The 21,986-nt window shown below is 52.7% G+C and overlaps 1 protein-coding gene across 1 annotated transcript in view; it reads right to left on the bottom strand.

Annotated features, from left to right (window-relative positions):
- LOC108057764 (fibrillin-like protein dumpy) overlaps positions 1-21,986 on the bottom strand; it is a 119,402-nt gene that overhangs the window by 4,400 nt on the left and 93,016 nt on the right. Inside the window, exons 55-72 of the mRNA XM_070215658.1 lie at positions 21,655-21,969; positions 21,292-21,597; positions 20,590-21,237; positions 20,218-20,529; positions 19,810-20,148; positions 18,490-19,752; positions 18,110-18,424; positions 15,359-18,043; positions 14,330-15,295; positions 11,873-14,236; positions 8,027-11,794; positions 7,319-7,969; positions 5,965-6,624; positions 4,966-5,898; positions 2,858-4,543; positions 2,408-2,608; positions 1,748-1,942; positions 688-1,683 (exon numbers count right to left, since the gene is read on the bottom strand). Coding sequence (XP_070071759.1) covers positions 688-1,683; positions 1,748-1,942; positions 2,408-2,608; positions 2,858-4,543; positions 4,966-5,898; positions 5,965-6,624; positions 7,319-7,969; positions 8,027-11,794; positions 11,873-14,236; positions 14,330-15,295; positions 15,359-18,043; positions 18,110-18,424; positions 18,490-19,752; positions 19,810-20,148; positions 20,218-20,529; positions 20,590-21,237; positions 21,292-21,597; positions 21,655-21,969 — 18,603 coding nt within the window. The remainder of the gene's footprint in view (positions 1-687; positions 1,684-1,747; positions 1,943-2,407; positions 2,609-2,857; positions 4,544-4,965; positions 5,899-5,964; positions 6,625-7,318; positions 7,970-8,026; positions 11,795-11,872; positions 14,237-14,329; positions 15,296-15,358; positions 18,044-18,109; positions 18,425-18,489; positions 19,753-19,809; positions 20,149-20,217; positions 20,530-20,589; positions 21,238-21,291; positions 21,598-21,654; positions 21,970-21,986) is intronic.

Raw genomic sequence — 21,986 nt, 5'->3', positions numbered from 1 at the left:
GAAAGAAGCTTATATACCCTTGCAAATCATTCCTATTAATTTACAAAATGAGTATGGCAATACAAAGAAGAAAGAAGCTTATATACCCTTGCAAATCATTCCTATTAATTTACAAATTGCAAAAATGTTCAATTTACTATTATTTGTCATTAATTTTCGGATTGTTCCTACGGCAGCTATATGATATAGTAGTTCAATTTTGATAATATTAAAATCGAAATTCGGAAATATTTCAAAAGAGTCATATTCCAGAGTAAAAGAGAATACAATAAAAACCAACGAAGCAATAATTAATTTTCTATTATATTTTCATTAATTAACCGATCGTTTCTATGGCAGCTATATGATATAGTCGTCAGATTTTGATAAAATTTAATTTAAAATTCAGAATTAGATAAAAAATTGTATTTCCAAAAGTAGGAGGTTATATGTTAAAACACACCCAAGATATCATTTTTTAAAATTTTTTTCCCCTATTATTCCTATGGGAGCTACATGATACAGTTTTCCGATCCGGGTCGTTCCGAAAGAGAATGAAAGAAGAAAGCTTTTAAGTTTTAGCCAGACAGCTTTCAAACTGAGAGACTAGTTTGCGTAGAAACGGACGGACAGACGGACAAACGGACAGACTGAAATCATAATACCCCCTGCTAGGGTATAAAAAGGGCATTTAGTTACAACACTTACGTGGCAGGCAGCGGTCTTGTGGGTTGCCGGAATAGCCAGGTGGACAGCGGCAGATGGCCTTGCGCTGCTGCACATGGCAGTAGGCGCCGATTCCGCAGGCATCCGAGTCACAGGGACTCACGCAGATCTCGTTGCGACAAATCTGATCGCCGGCACAATCGTCGTTGCGCGAACAGCCAGGACTTGGGATCCTCGGCCTATCGACTTCCGTGGTGTAGCACTCGATGCGGGCATTTCCTTGGAAGCCCTTGGGGCAACTACACTGGGCATAGTGATCCCTTGCGGTGCACTGGGCATTAACGCCGCATCTCTCCAATCGGCAGGCATCCAGGCAGTTGCCATTCGAGCAGACCTCCGGATTGGCGCACTCGGAGTTGTGCTGACAGCCGGTGATGACCTTGGGCACTGTGATGGGCACACAGTTGCGGGAGATGTCCGTGACCGTGTCACCGGGACACTTGCAGGCCATGGCGCGCTTGGGCAGGGTATCCAGAACCGTGCAGGTTTGTTGCGGGGTGCAAACATGGGGCGTAGCACAAGGATCCGCGCAACGCTCATTGATGCAGGCCAATTTCGATGGACAGTCGGCATCCTGGGTGCACTGAGGCTTCGGCGTCTTCACCGGTATATCGCACTGGACATGCGGATTGCCCTGGTAACCCGGTCGGCACTCGCACTGCGGCTGATGGCGACGACCCACACAGATGGCATTCAAAGCACAGGTCTCCTGGTCACAAACCGGTCGGCAGACGCGATTCAATCGATCGCAGGCCTCGTGGTCCGCACAATCCTCGTTGTACTGGCAGTGTCCAGTGATGCAGGAGATGAAGGGATTGCCCTGAGTTCCGGATGGACAGATGCACACGGCCTGGTGGTTCTGGGCCAAACACTGGGCTCCATTGCCGCAGCGCACCTGGCCATGGGTGCAGGGATCCACGCAGTTCTCATTCAGACAGGTCTTGTCATAGGGACAATCGGCATTGATCTTGCACTCAGCTGGGGAGGGATTAAATATTATATTATTATAAGTAGTTTTTAAGGAGTTAGTTTTAGAACTTACGTTTGTAGCATTGGACTTGTGGGTCACCACCCCAACCGGCTGGACAGAAGCAGATGGGTCGGGAGTTCTGCACGCGACACTCGGCATTTCCGGCACAAGGATTGGCCTCGGCACAAGGATCCTGGCAGCGCTGGTTGATGCAGGCCGTGTTCGGCTGGCACTCCGAATCGTGGGTGCAGCCAGTCTTGATTTCAGCTGAAATTGTAATGTATGGTTATTTTACAATTTTATAATAGAGTTAAAGATCTCTTAAAATCGCAGTACACACAAGTATAAAATAAATTAAAATAATAATTTAAAAAAAAAAATAAAAAATATAAAAAAAAAAATTGATGTTAGTGATTAATCTTAGTTTGATTTCAGATGGAATTTTAATACAAGGGTATTTTACAATTTTATAATAGAGTTAAAGATCTCTTCAAATCACAGTATACACAAGTATAAAATAATTAAAAATAAAAATAAAAAAAAATTTTTTTTTTTTTTTTAATAAAATTTGATGTTAGTTATTAATAATACATAAGAACGTGAAAAAAATTGTTTGAAAAATTTAAAAATAGTAATAATTTTATAATATGAACTCAATGTGACTAGCACGATAATTATAAGTGTGAACTTGTAGCGCAGGGATATTGAATAAATTAAATTAAATTAGCTTACGTGGCTCATAGCAGTTGGTGAAGGGATCTCCCTGGGTTCTCTCGGGACAGCTGCAGATGGCACGATGCTGCTGGGCCAAACACTGGGCGGTGCGGGCACAGGGCGAGGCATCCAGGCAGGGATTGACGCAGTTTCCACCACGACAGGCCTCCGTATCCTGGCACTGATCATGCGACGTACAGCCCTGATCACGCGGGGGTTCTGGGTAATGAAATTATAGATTAGCATAATGTTTATACTCCTTATCGGGTTGCTAAGTGTTTAAAGTGCAACAGTTAAGAGTTATAGAGTGCAGTCAAAATATTTATAGGTGCCACTGCTCAGGAGGTGCATCACTATAAATGGGTTTTGTAATCGAGTATATATATATATTTGTATAAGCACTTTATATAAAAACTGGAAATAAATAAAAATTAAGCTGGAACACCTAAGTATCCAGTTGATCCTCACCTTTGTGACATCCAATGTCAGCCTCTCCCACGAAGCCAGGCAAACAGCTGCACATCATGGTGCGCAGGGGCAGGGTGTCCACCACTTCGCATTTGGCATTGGCGCCACAAGGATGCGTCACATCGCAGGGGTTCTTGCACTCGCCACCGAAGCAGGCCAGTTTGCTGGGACACTCGGCATCCATGGTGCAGCCCTCGGGTTGCGAGGGCACCAGGTCGCATCTCACTGCGGGATTTCCACTGAAGCCAGCTGGACAACGGCACTGGGCACGATGATTCTCGACGCGGCACTGGGCTCCCAGGCCACAATTGCAGGGATCTTCGCAGCGTTCATTGCGGCAGGCCAAATGGAAGGCACATTCATCATCGGAGCGACACTCAGGACGTTCGCAGCGCACCAGAGGATTGCCGCGGTATCCGTCCTGGCAGTGACACCTGGCTCGGTGGTTAAAGTCCGCTCGGCAAATGGCTCCCGTTCCGCACTGTGTGAATCCGCAGGGATCCACGCACTGCTGATTGATGCAGGCCTCATTGGCGGCACACTCGCCATCCGATCGACATCCGAGAAGGTAGCAGTTCTGCAGGGCATTTCCGGTATATCCCTCATTGCAGACGCACAGCGGCCGATGGAGCTGGACATGGCAACGCGCTTGTTGGGCGCACAGGTTCGATTGCTCGCAGGGATTGCGGCAGACCTGATTGATGCAGGCCTTGTCATTGGTGCAATCTCCATCGCTAACGCACTCCGGCTTGGGCAGTGGCTCTGGGATCTGTCGCAGGCACTGGGCATACGGAGAACCATAGAACTCCGGCGGACAGCTGCACACAGCCTTGTGGTTGATGGCCCGACAGATGGCATTGATGCCGCAGGCATTCAGGCAAGGATCTCGGCACTTCTGACTCACGCAGGCCCTATCCCGGGAACAGTCCTCATTAATCACACACTCGGGATAACTGCAGGTGGCAGCTCCGTTGTAAACGCGACAGATTCCATTGCTGCGGCAGGGCGACGGCTGGCAGGGATCGACGGGCTCGGCCTGGCGAGGTTCCTCGCACTGGACGAAGGGATTGCCCACCATGTTGGCGGGACAACTGCACACCGGGCTGTGGTTGATCGTCTGGCAGACAGCTCCAAATCCACACTCTCCCACGCAGGCATCCACGCACTTGGAGTTGATGCAGGCCCGATCCTTCGAACAGTCCGAGCTGAGGGTGCACTCCGGGCGACAGCCCTGGGCCAGCGGATTACCAAAGAATCCGGGCAGGCACTCGCACACCGATTTCTCGTTCTGGACGCGGCAAATGGAGTTGGGTCCACAGGGCGACGGGTAGCAGGGATCCGAGGGAGGAGGCGGCGTCAACTGACGGGTACACTGGGCAAACGCATTGCCCGTGTAGCCCGGTGGACAGGAGCAGACCGGTATGTGGTTGTTCATGGTGCAAATGGCCTCCAGGCCACAGACTCCCGGACAAGGATCCTGGCACCTGCTGCGGATGCAGGCCTGGTTCGCTGGACACTCCGAGTTGCCCACGCATTCGGGGCGACATCCCTCGTAGGGATTGCCGATGTACTCCAGTTGGCTGCACTCGCAAACGTAGTTCTCTCCTTGGACGCGGCACACGGCATTGGTTCCGCAGGGAGAGGGATAGCACGGATTCTTGGGAGGAGGCGGTACTTTGGGTTCGTCTGAAATCGGAGTATTCATATGTTAGGATGGTATATAAAAAGGGGGGAGACTTAAAAGGAACCCTGCCTAATTACAATATGCAAACTTGTGGGGGGTTTTGAAATATTGGGTTTTTTAAATATTATAAAATAATATTCCCAGTTGTAACCAGGACTTTAATATTAACCAGGTAAGTTGAAATGGGTTGGTAGGGACCCTAAAAGTATGGGATCTCAAGGGGTCATATTCTTAATAAAGTATGGACCCTAAAAGTAAATGTTATAGGAAGATTTTCAATCAGTGATGGCCAAACTTGCGTTTGCTTGACAGCGTACGTGAGCGTCGAAACGCTAGCAGCGCAGCGCCAGAGAAATTGCCTACAACCACTGTTTTAAATCAATATCTGTACCACTAAATTTAGTTTTTCTTCAGGAGATCTTACCACGTGGTTTGGGCAGGCAAATTCGGAATGGATCACCAGTCATGCCCGCGGGGCACTGACAGTTGGGTGTGTGAAGGCTGACCGTGCACTGGGCACCCTGGCCACAGCTTCCGGGACAGGGATCACCGCATTTCCGGTTCATGCAGGCCAGGTGATTGGCGCACTCATCGTGGCTGACACACTCGGGTCGGCAGTTGGGCGGGGTTCCCTGGAACTCCGGCAGACAGCGGCACTCCGCCTGGCCGTTCACATTGGTGCACTGAGAGTTGGAACCACAAGGCGAGGGTTGACAGGGATCGCGAACTGGTTCTGGTTTCCTGGGCACCGGAATGGGATTGCACAAGACATAGGCATTTCCAGTGTATCTCGGGATGCACTCGCAATGGGCTCTATGCTGAATCGCCTGGCAGACGGCATTCAAGCCACATTTACCGGGACACGGGTCCACGCACTTGTTGTTGATGCAGCTGTGCACCTGGGAGCAATCGGAGCTGGAGTAGCACTCCAGTCGGCAATTCGGCGGCTGGCCAAAGTATCCGGCCAGGCAGGAGCAGATGGCATTGCCATTCCTCTCCAGGCACTGCGAATTCGCTCCGCATGGCGAAGGCTGGCAGGGATTGGGAGTCGGTTGTGGCTCATCGCGAATTGGCTGGCAGACAACGAAAGCATTGCCCGTCATCCTCTCGGGGCAGTGACACATGGCGATGTGGTTGACGGCATCGCAGAGGGCATTAATTCCACAATGTCCTGGACAAGGATCCACGCACTTTTGGTTCACACACGCCCTATTCCTGGGACAATCCGAGTTTAGAACGCACTCGGGACGGCATCCGGTGTAGGGATCACCCTGGTATTCAGGCAAACAAGAGCACTGGCCATTGTTGCACAGAGCATTCGCTCCGCAGGGCGAAGGCTGGCAGGGATCGGAGGGAGCTGAAAGATAAATGGGGCCTAGCTTAGAGGGGACTGTCTGAGGATTAGGGTAAAGATCGGGCATACTCTTCGGGGGCGGTGGTGGTGGCAGCAGTCGGCAGCTGGTGAACGGATCTCCCGTGTAACCCGCGGGACACGAGCAACTGGGCGTATGGTTGATGACACTACACTGGGCATCGAAACCACAGGCTCCGGGACAGGGATCACGGCACTTCTCGTTGATGCAGGCCAGATTGCTGGGACACTCGGCATTGATGGTGCACTCGGGACGGCAGTAGGGTGCTGCTCCTACATAGTTCGCCAGGCAACTGCAACTGGCTCCGCCATTGACCACCCGACACTGGGAGTAGGGTCCACAGGGAGATGGCACACAAGGATCGCGGATATCATTCGACTTCGGTGGTTGAGGCGGCGGCACCGGCAGACAGCGGGTCAGAGCATCTCCAGTAAAGCCAGGCTGACACGAGCACAGCGGACTGTGGTTACGGACATGGCACTGGGCATTCAGGCCACAGGCTCCGGGACAAGGATCCTGGCACTTCTGGTTGATGCACGCCCTGTCCGCCGGACACTCGGCGCTGATCACGCACTCCGGTCGGCAGGAGGGCGGTGTGCCCACGAACTCCGGCAGGCAGGAGCAGATGGCCTGTCCCTGGGACTCGCGACACTGGGAATTGGCACCGCAAGGTGACGGCTGGCAGGGATTCACATATTCCGGTGCGGGGGCTAAAGGAAATGGGGGTTTTTTAACATTTGCACTATAGCGGTTCAAAAGCGAAGCATTGATTTAAAGCCAACCAAAAGCGAGGTTAAGTAAATAATTCTAGAGCTAGCATATTGTCACTGAGCATAGTCGATGGAAGAATCCAAGGGACTCTTAATGGTTTTGAGATTATACAAATGAGGTAGCTGAAAGAGAATCGGCTTAATGTCTAGAATTGAGTATTGCGTTGTTGCTGAAAGTCCCAAAAAAATATCACAGAGCTTTGATGATGAGAGCTTCAATGGAGACACCTTGAGATCATAAACATCACAGAATATTAAGGGCGAATATATATTAAGAGCAAACGTTGAGAAACTTAAAAGCGTAGCAAAATAGTAGCTTGATATTTGAGATCATCTTTAATGTTTGGTCAAGGCGGTATGAGATTTGAAACCTTATGGTATGGGCAGATAAGGTTAGGGCACTTAAAAATAGAAAAAACTGAGGCGGAGAATTAAGTACAGCGTTGTTGTTGTTGGCGGGATTAAGGGGTAGTCGGATTAAGATCAGCTTTAAAAAGTTCCAGCAAAATATCACAGAGTATTATCGATGGGCTTATAATATCAAAGTAAGGCAGAGAAGGCAAAAAACAAAGCGGAAGAATTCGCATTAGGGTCGTTGGTTTTAGATAGCTCGAATAAGGAGATCTCTTCTTACGTTCACGCAGTGGAAGACGACAGCTGTGGTAGGGATTGCCCACATGACCCGGCTGGCATTCGCATACCGGGTTGTGGTTAATCACCTGACAGAGGGCATTGATGCCACAAGTTCCGGGGCATGGATCGCGACACTTTTCGCTCATGCAAGCCCTGTGACTTGGACAGTCCGAGTTGACGGTGCATTCGGGTCGGCAGATCTCAGATGGATTGCCATAGTAACCCGGCAGACACTGGCAAACGCTCAAGTCATTGTGGGGCTGACAGAAAGCGTTCACGCCACATGGACTGGGATTGCAGGGAAGGATCACCACGGCAGGTGGACTCGGTTCAGGTCTAGTGCAGAGGCTATAGGCATTGCCCACATAACCTTCGCGACAGTAGCACACGGGACTATGGGCCACCACACGACAGAGAGCCGCGAGACCACAGCTGCCCGGGCAGGGATCAATGCACTTGTAATTCCGACACGCCTTGTCCGCCGGACAATCGGCGCTATTGACGCATTCCGGGCGACAGAAGGGCGGGGTGCCGTGGAACTGCGGCAGGCAGGAGCAACGAGCTCCACCTGGCGTCACTTGGCACTCGGAGTTCGGGCCGCAGGGCGAGGGCTGGCAGGGATTCACTTCGTCGCGTTCTACAGGGGGAATAACTAAAGTAAGGTGGTTAGATGCTTGTTCCTTTGGTTTGGTTGCTCTATATGGTATACCTATGGGTTGGCAAGACAGGAGCGGATTACCAGTCAACTGGGGTGGACACACGCACAAGGGCGCGTGGTTCTGGACATGGCAAATGGCACGAATGCCACAGGCACCCGGACAGGGATCGCGACACCTGAGATTCAGGCAGTACTTGTCGAGGGGACAGTCCGAGTTCGAGGTGCACTCCGGTCGACAGGCGGGTGGGGTGCCAATGAAATCGGGCAGGCAATAGCAAATCGCCTGCTCATGGAAGGCTCGACACTGGGCATTGGGACCACAGGGTGAAGGCTGGCAGGGATTAATCGGAGCACGTTGCGGCACGAGAGCTGGCGAAGTCGTAGGTGGTGCTGGTGGATCAAAAGGTTTGGGTTTGGGTCTTGGGTCACATCTCACAAAGGCATCTCCTTGCATTTGCTCCGGACACGTGCAAGTGGCCACATGATGGTACACATGACACAAGGCATTCAGACCACAAGTTCCTGGACAAGGATCCTGGCACTTCTGCCGGATGCAAGCCTTATCCCGCGCACAGTCCGTATTGAGAACACATTCCGGTCGACAGACAACATAGGGATCTCCGTGATATTCCGGTATACAGCTGCACTTTCCATTATTGCACACGGCGTTTGGACCGCAAATCGATGGATAACATGGATCCTTCGCCTCAACGGGCTCACGCTGAACCACAGGTGCTATAGGTGTGGGTTGACAGGAAACGAAAGGATTTCCGGTGTACCCATTTTGACAGAAGCAATTCGGCACGTGTTCATGCACACGGCATACGGCATTGTAGGCACAAGATCCTGGACAAGGATCGCGACACTTTTCGTTGATGCAAGCCAAGGCTGAAGGACAATCCGAGTTAATAACGCATTCCGGCCGACAATTGGGTGGAGTTCCTCTGTAGTTTGGCAGGCAAACACAGGCAGCGACTCCAAAGCGATTGTGACAATGCGAGTAGGGTCCACATGGTGATGGGTAACACGGGTTGAACTCGAAATCTGGCCGGGACACATCGTAGTTGGGCCTAGCTGGAGTTGTCTGTGGTACAGATGGAACGTTGACCACTCCGGGAATGGGTTGAGGCGGAGGAGTTGGGTAACTAACATCCGGGTAATAGGGCCGTTGAGTTGGATACGTCGGTTGCGGAACGGACGGTATATTGATCACTCCAGGAGTGGGTTGAGGTTTCGCGGTCTCATGTTGCACATCCTTTATCGGCTGTTGTGAGGTTGGAGTTGTAGGTTGAGGTAACGATGGAATGTTAATAATTCCAGGCTGTTGAACTGAAGTCGGTGGTGATGGTTGCGAAGGTATATTGATCACACCAGGAGTGGGTGAAGGCAGAGGTTGAGGTAGTGACGGAATATTGACAATTCCAGGTGCTGGAGGAGTTGGTTGTGGGGAAGGATGTGTAACATCCTGAATAGGTGGATTCTGATGAGGGTACGTCGGTTGTGGAACCGATGGAATATTTACAATTCCTGGAGTTGGTACCGAGATCGGTGGAGATGGTTGCGAAGGTATATTAATCACACCAGGTGTGGGTGATGGCAGAGGTTGAGGCACAGAAGGAATATTGATAATCCCTGGTGCCGGAGGAGTTGGCTGTGGCGTGGGATAGCTGACATCGTAAACAGGTGGGTTTGAAGGTGGATATGTCGGTTGAGGCACCGATGGAATATTCACAATTCCTGGAGTTGGTACCGAGATCGGTGGAGATGGTTGCGAAGGTATATTAATCACACCAGGTGTGGGTGATGGCAGAGGTTGAGGCACAGAAGGAATATTGATAATCCCTGGTGCCGGAGGAGTTGGCTGTGGCGTGGGATAGCTGACATCGTAAACAGGTGGGTTTGAAGGTGGATATGTCGGTTGAGGCACCGATGGAATATTCACAATTCCTGGAGTTGGTACCGAGATCGGTGGAGATGGTTGCGAAGGTATATTAATCACACCAGGTGTGGGTGATGGCAGAGGTTGAGGCACAGAAGGAATATTGATAATCCCTGGTGCCGGAGGAGTTGGCTGTGGCGTGGGATAGCTGACATCGTAAACAGGTGGGTTTGAAGGTGGATATGTCGGTTGAGGCACCGATGGAATATTCACAATTCCTGGAGTTGGTACCGAGATCGGTGGAGATGGTTGCGACGGAATATTGATCACACCAGGAGTGGGTGATGGCACAGGTTGAGGCACCGTGGGAATGTTAATTATTCCCGGTGCTGGAGGGGTTGGTTGTGGAGCAGGATATGTGACATCCTGAATAGGTGGATTCTGATGTGGGTAAGTCGGTTGCGGTACTGATGGAATGTTGTGTATAACTGGTCTTGGTGCCGGTATATTAAGAACTGGCGCTGGTACATAGATCGGTTGCTGGGGCACTGGATATACAGGCCGTGGGGGCGAAGGAATATTGATTACACCAGGTCTTGACGGAGGTGGTGGATAGTACACATCGTATATAGCCGGTCGCTGGACAACAGGAGGTTGATACGTTGGATGCACTGGCTGTGGCACTGAGGGTACATTTATTACTCCTGGCTGAGGAGCAGGTGTCGTGTTTACAGGTGATGGTATAAACACGGGACGCTGAGAAACCGGTGGCACTGGCTGTGGTATCGATGGAATGTTAATAACTCCAGGTTGCGGTGTTATCACAGGTGGTGGTGTTGGATAGGGTACGTCGTAAACTGGAACCTGTGGCGTAGGGTGAGCAGGTTGAGGTACCGAAGGAATATTGATAACTCCCGGACTTGAAGGAGTTGGTCTCGGTGTCTCCTGGGATGGTATAAATATGGGAGGTTGGGGAGACGGTGGCACTGGCTGTGGGTACGATGGGATATTAACAACTCCTGGTTGTTGGGGAACTGAAGGCGTTGTTGGGTAGTTTACATCGTAAACTGGTGGGTTGGGTGAAGGATGCACTGGTTGAGGTGCCGAAGGAATATTTATCACTCCAGGCTTCTGAGGAGTAGGCGGCGGTGTCGTTGGATAATTCACATCGTAAACAGGAGGATGTGCTGGTTGCGGTGCGGAGGGAATATTTATAACTCCTGGTTTGGCCGGTGGAGTCGGATGCTCTGGTGATGGTATATAAACCGGAGGTTGCTGCGACGGAGGTGTCGGCTGAGGCACAGAGGGAATATTGATTACTCCAGGTTGTACTGGAATCTGAGGCGGTGGTGGTGATGGGTAGTTCACATCATAGATTGGTGGATTCGGAGAAGGATATGTTGGTTGTGGCACAGATGGAATGTTAACCACGCTAGGTTGTTGAGGTATCGGTGTAGTTGGATAGTTTACATCATAGACGGGAGTCTGTGGTGTAGGATATCCAGGTTGTGGAACTGAAGGAATGTTAATCACTCCAGGCTGAGGTGGAGATGTTGGGTTGGCTGGCGATGGTATAAACAGAGGTCTCTGCGATGTCGGAGGCACCGGTTGGGGTACGGAAGGAATATTCACGACACCGGGTTGTTGAGGTACTGGATATGGAGTTGTTGGATAGTTGACATCATAGATCGGTGGTTGGGGCGATGGGTAGACTGGCTGTGACACAGATGGTATATTGACAACTCCTGGTTTTTGGGGACTAGCCGGTTGTGGCGTTGGATAGTTGACATTATAATGTGGCGGCTGGGATGGAGGGTATCCTGGTTGGGGGACCGAGGGAATATTCACTATTCCTGGTTGTTGTTGTTGTATGTACACTAGATCAGGTATGGCAACCGGATAGGGAGGAGAAGGCGTGTCAAATATTTGTGGTCGCACAGCTGTTTTAATTGGAAAATGGTAAGGGTTTTGGTTAACCGAATTTTGAATGCCAGAAGAGACTTCAATTGTATTCTTACGTTTGGGGATCTCGTAGCATCGTGTGAATGGATCACCCGTATGCGAAGAAATGCAGTAACATATAGGACTGTGATAGTGTACGCGACACTCTGCATTAATACCGCAAATTCCAGGACACGGATCGACGCACTTGTGATGCACGCATGCCTTATCATAGGCACACTCTGAGTTAAGGGTACACTCGGGTCGACAATTGGGCGGAGTTCCAAAGAACTCGGGTAAACAGGAGCATACGGCTTCATTATTCGAGGGATGACACTGGGCATTGGGTCCGCAGGGTGAGGGATCACAGGGAGTCAGGGGTGCTAAAGGGGTTGACATAAATTGATTATCTAAATTGGGGAAATGTTTTGGAACGCATGGATATGGATGCTTACATTGCTGGATTGCAATTGGAACAGGTGCACAGTAGGCCAAGGGATTGCCAGTGTAGCCACTGAAACACCTGCACTGTGGCAGATGATCCAGGACATGGCACTCGGCATTCAGGCCACAGGTACCGGGACACGGATCCCGACATTTCTGCTGAACACAAGCTCTGCTCGAGGGACAATCGGAGTTCAAAATGCACTCCGGTCGGCAGGCCTCGTAGGGATTGCCGAAGTAGTCGGGCAGACAGACGCAGGAGACTACTCCCCTCCGCTGATTGCACTGAGCGTTCGCTCCACAGGGATTGGGTTCACAACCGTTGATCAATGGTTCCTCATACTGAAGTACCTCGATGGCCGTTGTCGGTGGTGCTGGTGAAACCTGAGGTCGTGTGGGCGGCAGGCAGGAGTTGAAGGGATTGCCCACCAGTCCAGGAGCACAAACACAGTTTGGCTGATGGTTGTAGGTGCGACAGATGGCATTGTATCCACACAGGCCGGGACATGGATCCTGGCACTTCCGATTGATGCAGGCCCTGTCGCTGGGACACTCGCTGTTGGCAATGCACTCCGGTCGACAGTAGGGTGGTACTCCCAGGTATTCCGGAAGACAGCGGCAAACTGCGTTGCCTCCTTCACTACTGCACTGGGCATGAGGACCACAGGGAGATGGCCGGCAGGGATCGATTGGTTCTCGTTGAACTGGTGTGTAATCTTCCCTTATCAACTGGCACTGGGAGTAGGGACTTCCGGTGTATCCAGCAGGGCAAACACACTGTGGACTGTGATTGATGACATGGCACTGGGCCAGGTATCCACAAGCTCCGGGGCAGGGATCGCGGCACTTCTGATTCACACAAGCCAAGCTCGGTGGACACTCTGGATCGCTGACACATTCGGGTCGGCAGGCTGGTGGATTTCCATAAAAGCCGGGCAGGCAGGTGCAAATAGCTTGCGAGCCAACTTCCCTGCACTGACCGTGGGGTCCACAAGGGGAAGGTTGGCATGGGTGGAGCACCACAGGTGACTGGAGTGGTATTTGCTGGCACAGCACAAACGGATTGCCCTGATAGCCAACCGGACACTGGCACATGGCCACATGATTGTGCACCTGGCACGTGGCTCCCGAACCGCAGGTTCCTGGACACGGATCCAGGCAACGATTACGGATGCAGGCCTTGTCCCACGGACACTCGGTACTCAAGACGCACTCTGGGCGACAGCCGATGTAGGGATCACCTTGGTAGAGAGGCAGACAACTACAGACACCATTGGAGCACTGGGCATTGGGACCGCAAGGCGAGGGCTGGCAAGGATCATCGGCTACGATAGTAATAGGGGTTGGAGAAGGCGTTGGCTCGGGATAACAGCGGTAGAAGGGATCTCCCGTAAAACCTCTGAGACACGAACAACTGGGCACATGATTGAGCACATCACACTGGGCGTTTAGACCACATGCCCCGGGGCAGGGATCCACGCACCTTTGATTAACACAAGCCCTGTGACTCGCACAATCTGAATTTTGGGTACACTCGGGCCGGCAGTAGGGAGGAGTACCATAGTAGGACTCCAGGCAGGAGCACACTGCTTGCCCGTACTCCACTCGACACTGGGCAAACTGTCCACAGGGCGAGGGCAAACAGGGATCTCTATGGATCACAGGCGAATCCCTAACAGGTTGGATAGGTAGGCATCGCATGAAGACATCACCGGTGTAACCCGGATGACACGAGCAATGAGCTCTGTGCTGATGGGCTCGACAAATGGCATTCTGACCACAGCCACCACTCGCACAAGGATCGGTGCATCTCCTAACCACGCAAGCTCTATCATTGGGACATTCGGGATTGGTGGTGCACTCAGGTCGACAAGCGGGTGGGGAACCAAAGTATTCGGGCAGGCAGCGACATACCGCCTGACCCTGGGTTTCTGTGCACTGAGAGTTGGGACCACACGGCGAGGGCTGGCAGGGATCAAAGTGGACAACTTGGACGGCTAAAGAGGGACATAAGGGTGCAGATTGGGGATAATGGTAAATTGGTGTGTTAGTGCAAAGATTAGACAATTGACTGGGGGAGGGCTTCTTACGTTCCGCCTGGACCTCCACACGACAATAGCGATAGGGATCACCACTAAATCCGGGATAGCAACTACAGCTGGGAACGTGATTGACCACTTGACACTGGGCATTGGGGGCACAGCTTCCTGGGCAGGGATCGCGGCAGTGTTGATTCAAGCAGGCCAGGTGGCTCGAACAGTCCGAGTTGATCACGCATTCGGGTCGACATCCTTCGTAGGGATTGCCGTAGTATTCCGGCAGACACTGGCACGAACCTGCTCCTCCACGTTCCCTACACACGGCATTGCTGCCGCACGGGTTCTGGGCGCAGGGATTAATTTGCTCCCGCTGAATCTGCGGCCGGGCATAGCAGCCGGTGAAGGGGTCACCAATGAAGTCCCCAATGCAGATGCACGAGGGCACATGGCTAACCACTTGACAGCTGGCCGCGTTGCCGCAAAGTCCGGGACAAGGATCCTTGCATTGCTGACCAATGCAAGCTAGGTGATTGGGACACTCGGAAGAGGTTATGCACTCGGGTCGACAGTTGGGTGGTGTTCCCACATAGTCCTTCAAACACTTGCAAACGGCCTGTTCATTTTGATTAGTGCACTCTGCATTAGGTCCACAAGGTGATGGCGAGCAAGGATTGAGCGGTTCCCTTTGAATCAATGGTGGGGGCGGCAGACGATGACACAGGATGAAGGCATTGCCTGAGTATCCTTGCGGGCAACTACAGTGCGGCACATGTCGGATGACCTGGCACTGGGCAAACTGCCCACAGGCTCCGGGACAAGGATCCCGACAGTGTTGATTCAGGCACGCAAGATGTGGGGCGCAGTCCGAGTTGATGGTGCACTCGGGGCGACACTTGGGTGGAACACCAAAGTATCCAGGTAAGCAGGAGCAAACGGCCTGATCGTTGGCCACCCGGCATTGGGCATTGTTTCCACACGGCGACGGTTGGCAGGGGTTCAAAGGTATCACTGGTGAAGCTAAACGGAGGAGTAAGGAGTTGTTAAAAGGGTTCTGGATACTAAAATCTGATTGAAACCCACATTGCACCAGGGTACACTGAACGAAGGCGTTGCCCGAAGTTCCGGGCGGACAACTGCAGGTTGGAATGTGGTTGCGAACCTCGCAAACTGATCCCACACCACATGCTCCGGGGCAGGGATCCTTGCACTTGCTGCGCTGGCAGGCTTTGTCTCTCGCACAATCCGTATTAAGGACGCACTCGGGACGACAGCCCACATAGGGATTGCCATCAAAGTCAGGAAGACATGAGCACTGACCATTGGCGCTGCAGATTGCATTGGATCCGCAAGGCGAGGGATTGCAGGCATCGCGAAGGACTGGAGTTGTCGGCGGCGGAGGAGGAGTTCGTTGGCAGCTGACGAAGGGATTGCCCTGATAGCCTGAGGGACAACTGCAGATGGGTGTATGATTGATGACATTGCATTGGGCCTGAAGGCCACAAGAACCGGGACACGGATCGCGACACTTTTCACTGATGCACGCCAAATGGGACGGGCAGTCCGGATTAATCACGCACTCCGGCTGGCAATTCGGAGGAGCTCCAAAGTAGCCGGGAATACATGAGCATACAGCCTGGTTGCCTTGAGCTCGGCACTGGCCAAAGGTTCCGCAGGGAGAGGGAACACAGGGATCGCGGTAGGTTTCCTTGGGGACATCGTAACTAATTGCGGGTGCTGCAAAGGGTTCGGGGTTACAAGGGCTCACAGAGGTATTACAAATCCGAGTCTTACGTATGCGCTGGCAACCACTGATGGCGTCACCCGTGAAACCAGGCAGGCAACTACAGTGAGGACTGTGATTAATCACCCGACACTGGGCACTAGTGCCGCAGACACCTGGACAGGGATCGATACAGTGTTGTTGGACGCAAGCCAGGGTCAAATCACATTCGCTGGAGATGGTACACTCGGGTCTACAGGCAGGTGGGGATCCTATAAAGTCGGGCAAGCACTTGCAGATGGCCTGGTTGTTCGACTCGCGACACTGAGAGTTTGGACCGCAGGGCGAGGGTTGACATGGACGGGAGGGAATCGGTTCAGGCAGAGCTATTGGGGAAAATTCAGGGTAAGTTCTAAATCTATTATTTGGTCCTTCTAAGTTCGTCTTACGTTCTCTTAGGACACTGCAGTACACGTAGGGATTTCCCTGGTAGCCCACAAGGCAGTTGCACTGCGGCAGATGTTCGCGTACTTGACATTGGGCATTTGGACCACAAGTTCCGGGACAAGGATCACGGCAATGTTGATTCAGACAAGCCAGGTGGCTGGGACAATCCGAGTTGAGCACGCACTCTGGTCGACAGCCCTCGTAGGGATTGCCGTAGAATTCGGGCAAGCACTGACAAGCTACAGCTCCATTTCTTTCAGTGCATTGAGCATTGGCTCCACAAGGACTCGGAACACACGGTGTAAGTGGTGCAGGGACATCCCGAACCACTTGACAGCCCACGAAAGGATTGCCGGTTTGTCCAGCCAAGCATGTGCACATGGGTGTATGATTAATCACATAGCACTCGGCGTTGGAGCCACATACACCTGGACAGGGATCGCGGCATTTTTGATTTAGGCAGGCCAGATTCGTGGGACAATCCGAGTTGGAAACACACTCGGGTCTGCAGTTCGGTGGAGTACCAATGAAGCCGGTTAGACAAGTGCATTGAGCATTGCTTCCCTGGTTACGACATTCTGCGTTGGCTCCACATGGCGATGGCTGGCAAGGATCGATGGGATCCTGTCTAATCGGTGGCGGTGGACGATGACAAGCCACGAATGGATTTCCCGTGAAGGATCCAATGCAATTGCAGTTCGGGCTGTGATTAATCACACGGCATTCGGCATTCTGGCCACAAACTCCGGGACAGGGATCGCGGCAATGTTGTTGGAGACAAGCCAAGTGCAGCGGACACTCCGCATTGCTCACGCACTCTGGTCTGCAGGAAGGTGGGACTCCAATGAAGTCAGGAAGACAGGAGCAAACGGCTTGTCCATTGATATTCCTACACTGGGCATTGGGTCCACATGGCGAGGGCTGGCAAGGATCGATGACATCTCGTATTATAGCTGGTGGCAAGGGTCGGCATTGGCTGAAGGCATTTCCAGTCATTCCCGGTGGACAGTGACACATGGCCACGTGTCTGTGCACCTCACAGATCGCATTGGAGCCGCAGGTTCCGGGACAGGGATCGATGCACTTGTTCCTCACGCACGCCTTGTTCCAGTCGCATTCCGTACTCAGCACACATTCCGGACGACATCCCACCAATGGGTTACCCACGAACTCAGGCAGACAACTACATTGTCCCTGATTGCAAACTGCATTGGGTCCGCAGGTGATCAATGAACAGGGATCAACTATTTGCGGGGGATCGCGAGCGATTGGCGGTGGAGCATGGCAGGATGTAAAGGCGTTGCCGATTAGTCCAGGGGCACACTGACAAGTGGGATTGTGATTGATGACCGTGCACAGGGCATTGAATCCACAGGCTCCGGGACAGGGATCGCGACACCGCTGCTGCTGACAGGCCAAATGAGCCGGACAGTCGGGATTGATCGTACATTCGGGGCGACAGTTGGCCGGAGTCCCAAAGTAGGAGGTCAGACAACTGCAGGTGGCAGTTCCCTGGTTATCCCGGCACTCGGCATACTGGCCACAAGGCGAGGGCACACAGGGATTTCGATAGACGTCCAACTGTGGTGGTCTTGGGGCTGTAAGTTGGAGGAGGAACAAGGTCAAGTAAATGTCTTAAGGACATCCTAGAGGATATATCTTACGTGGCAGGGGCAAGCAGCGCGAAAACGCGTCGCCTGTGAAACCGGGACGACAACTGCAAATGGGGGCATGCTGGATGACACGACACTCGGCATTGGTGCCACACACACCGGGACAGGGATCGCTGCACTTTTGCCCAATGCAAGCCTTGTCATGCGGACACTCTGCACTGGTCACGCACTCGGGTCGGCAATTGGGTGGAACACCCACGTACTCGGGAAGACATGAGCAGATGGCCTGCTCGTTGTTCTCACGGCACTGCGAGTTGGGACCACACGGCGAGGGCTGGCAGGGATTGACATAGTCTTTGAGGACAGCTAAAGGGTAGGGGGAATTTACTGATTAGCTTAGGAGGACGAAACACAATCAATCTGAGACTCACGTTTCTCGGGAATCTGACAGTAGCGATAGGGGTCACCAACGTAGCCATTGTGACAATGACAAGTAGGCAAGTGATCAATAACGCGACACAAGGCATTCAAGGCACAGACTCCGGGACAAGGATCCCGGCACTTCATGTGCTGGCAGGATTTGTGAGCCGGGCAATCGTTATTCGTTACACACTCCGGTCGGCAAATCTCGTAGGGATTGCCGTAGTACTCCGGAAGACACTGGCAGGAACCGACATTGCCCTCCTGGCGACACACAGCATTGGCTCCGCAAGGACTGGGAGAGCAGGGTTGAATGATCTCCTCGTGCTGGATCAATGGCACCTGACGGCACGACGTGAACGGGTCACCAGTGTAGCCAGGTAGGCAGTAGCACATGGCAGCATGGCTTAGCACATGGCAATTGGCATTCGAGCCACAAGTTCCGGGACAGGGATCGCGGCAACGTTGGTTCAAGCAGGCCTTGTCGAAGGAGCACTCCGAATTGGTCACACACTCCGGTCGACAATTGGGCGGCGTTCCAATATATTCAGCCAGGCAGCTGCACTGCGCCTGATCTCCCACCGCTGTGCACTTGGCATATGGTCCACATGGCGACGGCTGGCACGGATGCCTGGTTATGATCTCATCACGTCGCACTGGTTCTGGGAAGCAGCCCAGGAAGGGGTTTCCATTGTGCCTGGGTGGGCAGCTGCAAATCGGAGCATGGTTGACCACATGGCAAAGAGCATTGAAGCCACAAGTTCCTGGGCACGGATCCATGCAATGCTGCCTCTGGCACGCCAGTCTGGGCAGGCAATCAGAGTTATGAGTACACTCCGGTCGGCAATTTGGTGGCGTTCCAATGAAATCCTCGATGCAGGAGCACACGGCATTGTTGTTAAACACACGGCAGCGACTGTTGGGACCGCAGGGCGAGGGGTAGCAGGGATCAGGAGGAGCCAGCGAAACTGGAGGAGTCTCACATTGGATAAAGGCATTGCCTGTCATGCGCTGTGGGCAACGACACATGGCAATGTGGTTGATCACATCGCAAATGGCGTTGGGAGCACAGGTACCTGGACAAGGATCAACACACTTGTGACGAACACAAGCTCGATTTCGCGCACAATCTGCATTAAGCACACACTCCGGACGACAGCCGGTATAAGGATCTCCTTGGTACTCTTCAATGCACGAACACTGACCATTCTGGCACAGGGCATTTGGTCCACAGGGCGAAGGATTACAGGGGTCGTCGAGAGCAATGGGTTTGGCTGGAGGGGTAAGGACAGGGTATTACACATGGACCAACTGGGTTTTATAGTTCTTACGTGGTGCTGGAGGTTCGGGTTGACAGTTGGTGAACGGATCACCCACATAGCCCACGGGACACTGACAACTGGGCACGTGATTGCGCACATGACACAGGGCGTTATAGGCACAGGAACCGGGACAGGGATCCACGCATCGTTGATTGATGCACGCCAGACTGGACGGGCACTCTGAACTCTGAGTGCACTCGGGTCGACATGTGGGCGGGACACCAAAGTAGTTGGGCAAACAGGAGCAGATGGCTTGACCCTGGGACTGCCTACACTGGGCATTTGCCCCACAGGGAGATGGTTGGCAAGGATCGCGCTCTATATCTTGGAGTATATGAGTGGGTGGAGCTAAACGGGGGAGGATTAAGGAGGAGTTAAGACGTGTGCACTTGGCAACTCAGCTTTTGGAAAACTTACGAGGAATCGGGTAACAACGGGTGAAGGGATCTCCTGTGAAGCCCGCTTGACAAGAGCAGAGTGGAGCATGGTTAACCACCTGGCAGTTGGCAGAAGTGCCACAGGCTCCTGGACAAGGATCAGTGCACTTGTGACGAACGCAGGCCCTGTCAAGATTGCACTCCGAGGAGACGGTACACTCAGGCCTACAACCCGGCGGAAGACCCACATACTCCGGCAGACAGGAGCAGGTGGCCACTCCGTTTAGCTCGCGGCACTGAGAGTTGGGTCCACATGGAGAGGGTTGACAGGGGTTTACATATTCCCGAATGGCTGTAAGAGATGTCAAGAGGTCTAGAGGCAAGTTGAAGGGTGGTAAGAGGTTCTCCTTACGTTTCGGTTCAATGTTGCAATACCGATAGGGATCTCCCACATAGCCACTCAGGCAGTTGCAGGTGGGCAGGTGATTACGCACGAAGCACTCGGCATTTTGGCCACAACTTCCGGGGCAGGGATCGCGGCACTTCTGATTGACACAGGCCAGCTGAGAGGAGCAATCGGAGTCGATGGTACACTCAGGGCGACATCCCTCGTAGGGATTGCCGAAATACTCGGGCAGACACTGACAGGAACCGACTCCATTCTGCTGACGACACTCGGCAAAGGAGCCGCAGGGATTCGGATTGCAGGGTTGAACTATCTCAATCGGTTCCCTTAGTCTCTGTGGTTCACAGCGGACGAAGGGATCACCGATGTATCCCGGTTGGCAGTAGCACATGGCACTGTGACTGATAACACGACATACGGCATCGGTGCCGCAGAGTCCTGGACAAGGATCCCTACATCGGTTATTCGTGCACACTTGCAACTGACTGCACTCGGAGTTGGAGACACATTCGGGTCGGCAGTTGGGCGGAGTGCCAAAGTAGTTGGGCAGGCAGGAGCAGGAAGGTGTATCGCCCACGCGGCGACATTCGCTGTTTGGTCCACATGGAGAGGGCTGGCAAGGATCTTGGGGTACGATATCTCGCTGGGGTTCAACTAAAGGTGGGTCGTTAAATGTATGATCTCCTCTGAAGATGTTTTTTAACTTACTAATCACATGACATTGAACGATGGGATTTCCCGTATAACCGGGTCGGCAACTACAGAAGGGACTGTGGCTAACGACTCGACACTCGGCATAGGCCCCACACGATCCTGGACAAGGATCGACGCACCGTTGATTCTGACAGGCCAAACTGGGGGAACAATCGTAGTTGGTGCTACACTCGGGTCGACAAGAAGGTGGCACACCAAAGTAATTACGAAGACAGCTGCACACAGCCTGACCGTTCTGCTCCCGACATTCGGCATAGGAACCACATGGCGAGGGATTACAAGGATTGCGGTACACATCCACTGGAGAAGGGTTAAAGAATGAACTGGGATTCTTAAAGACTAGAGGGGTAAACCTACGTTGCACTGGGGTACACTGCACAAAAGCATTGCCCGTCATTCGCTCGGGACAATGACACATGGCAATGTGATTGACCACCTCGCAGATGGCATTGGAGCCACAGGTTCCGGGGCAGGGATCAGTGCACTTTTGCTGCACACAGGCCAGGTTACGGGGACACTCCGAACTGAGAACGCACTCGGGTCTGCAGGCCACGTAGGGATCACCCTGATAGTCGGCCACACATGAGCAATCTCCCTGATTGGAGCAGATGGCATTACTGCCGCAGGGACTGGGATTGCAGGGATCACGGGGTTCTTCACGGGCTGGTGGGGCTGCAAAGGGGGTTTGG

The sequence above is a fragment of the Drosophila takahashii genome, chromosome 2L (assembly GCF_030179915.1).
Source record: "Drosophila takahashii strain IR98-3 E-12201 chromosome 2L, DtakHiC1v2, whole genome shotgun sequence".
Classification (NCBI taxonomy): Eukaryota; Metazoa; Arthropoda; class Insecta; order Diptera; family Drosophilidae; genus Drosophila; species Drosophila takahashii.
This window is presented reverse-complemented; position numbering and strand designations above follow the sequence as displayed.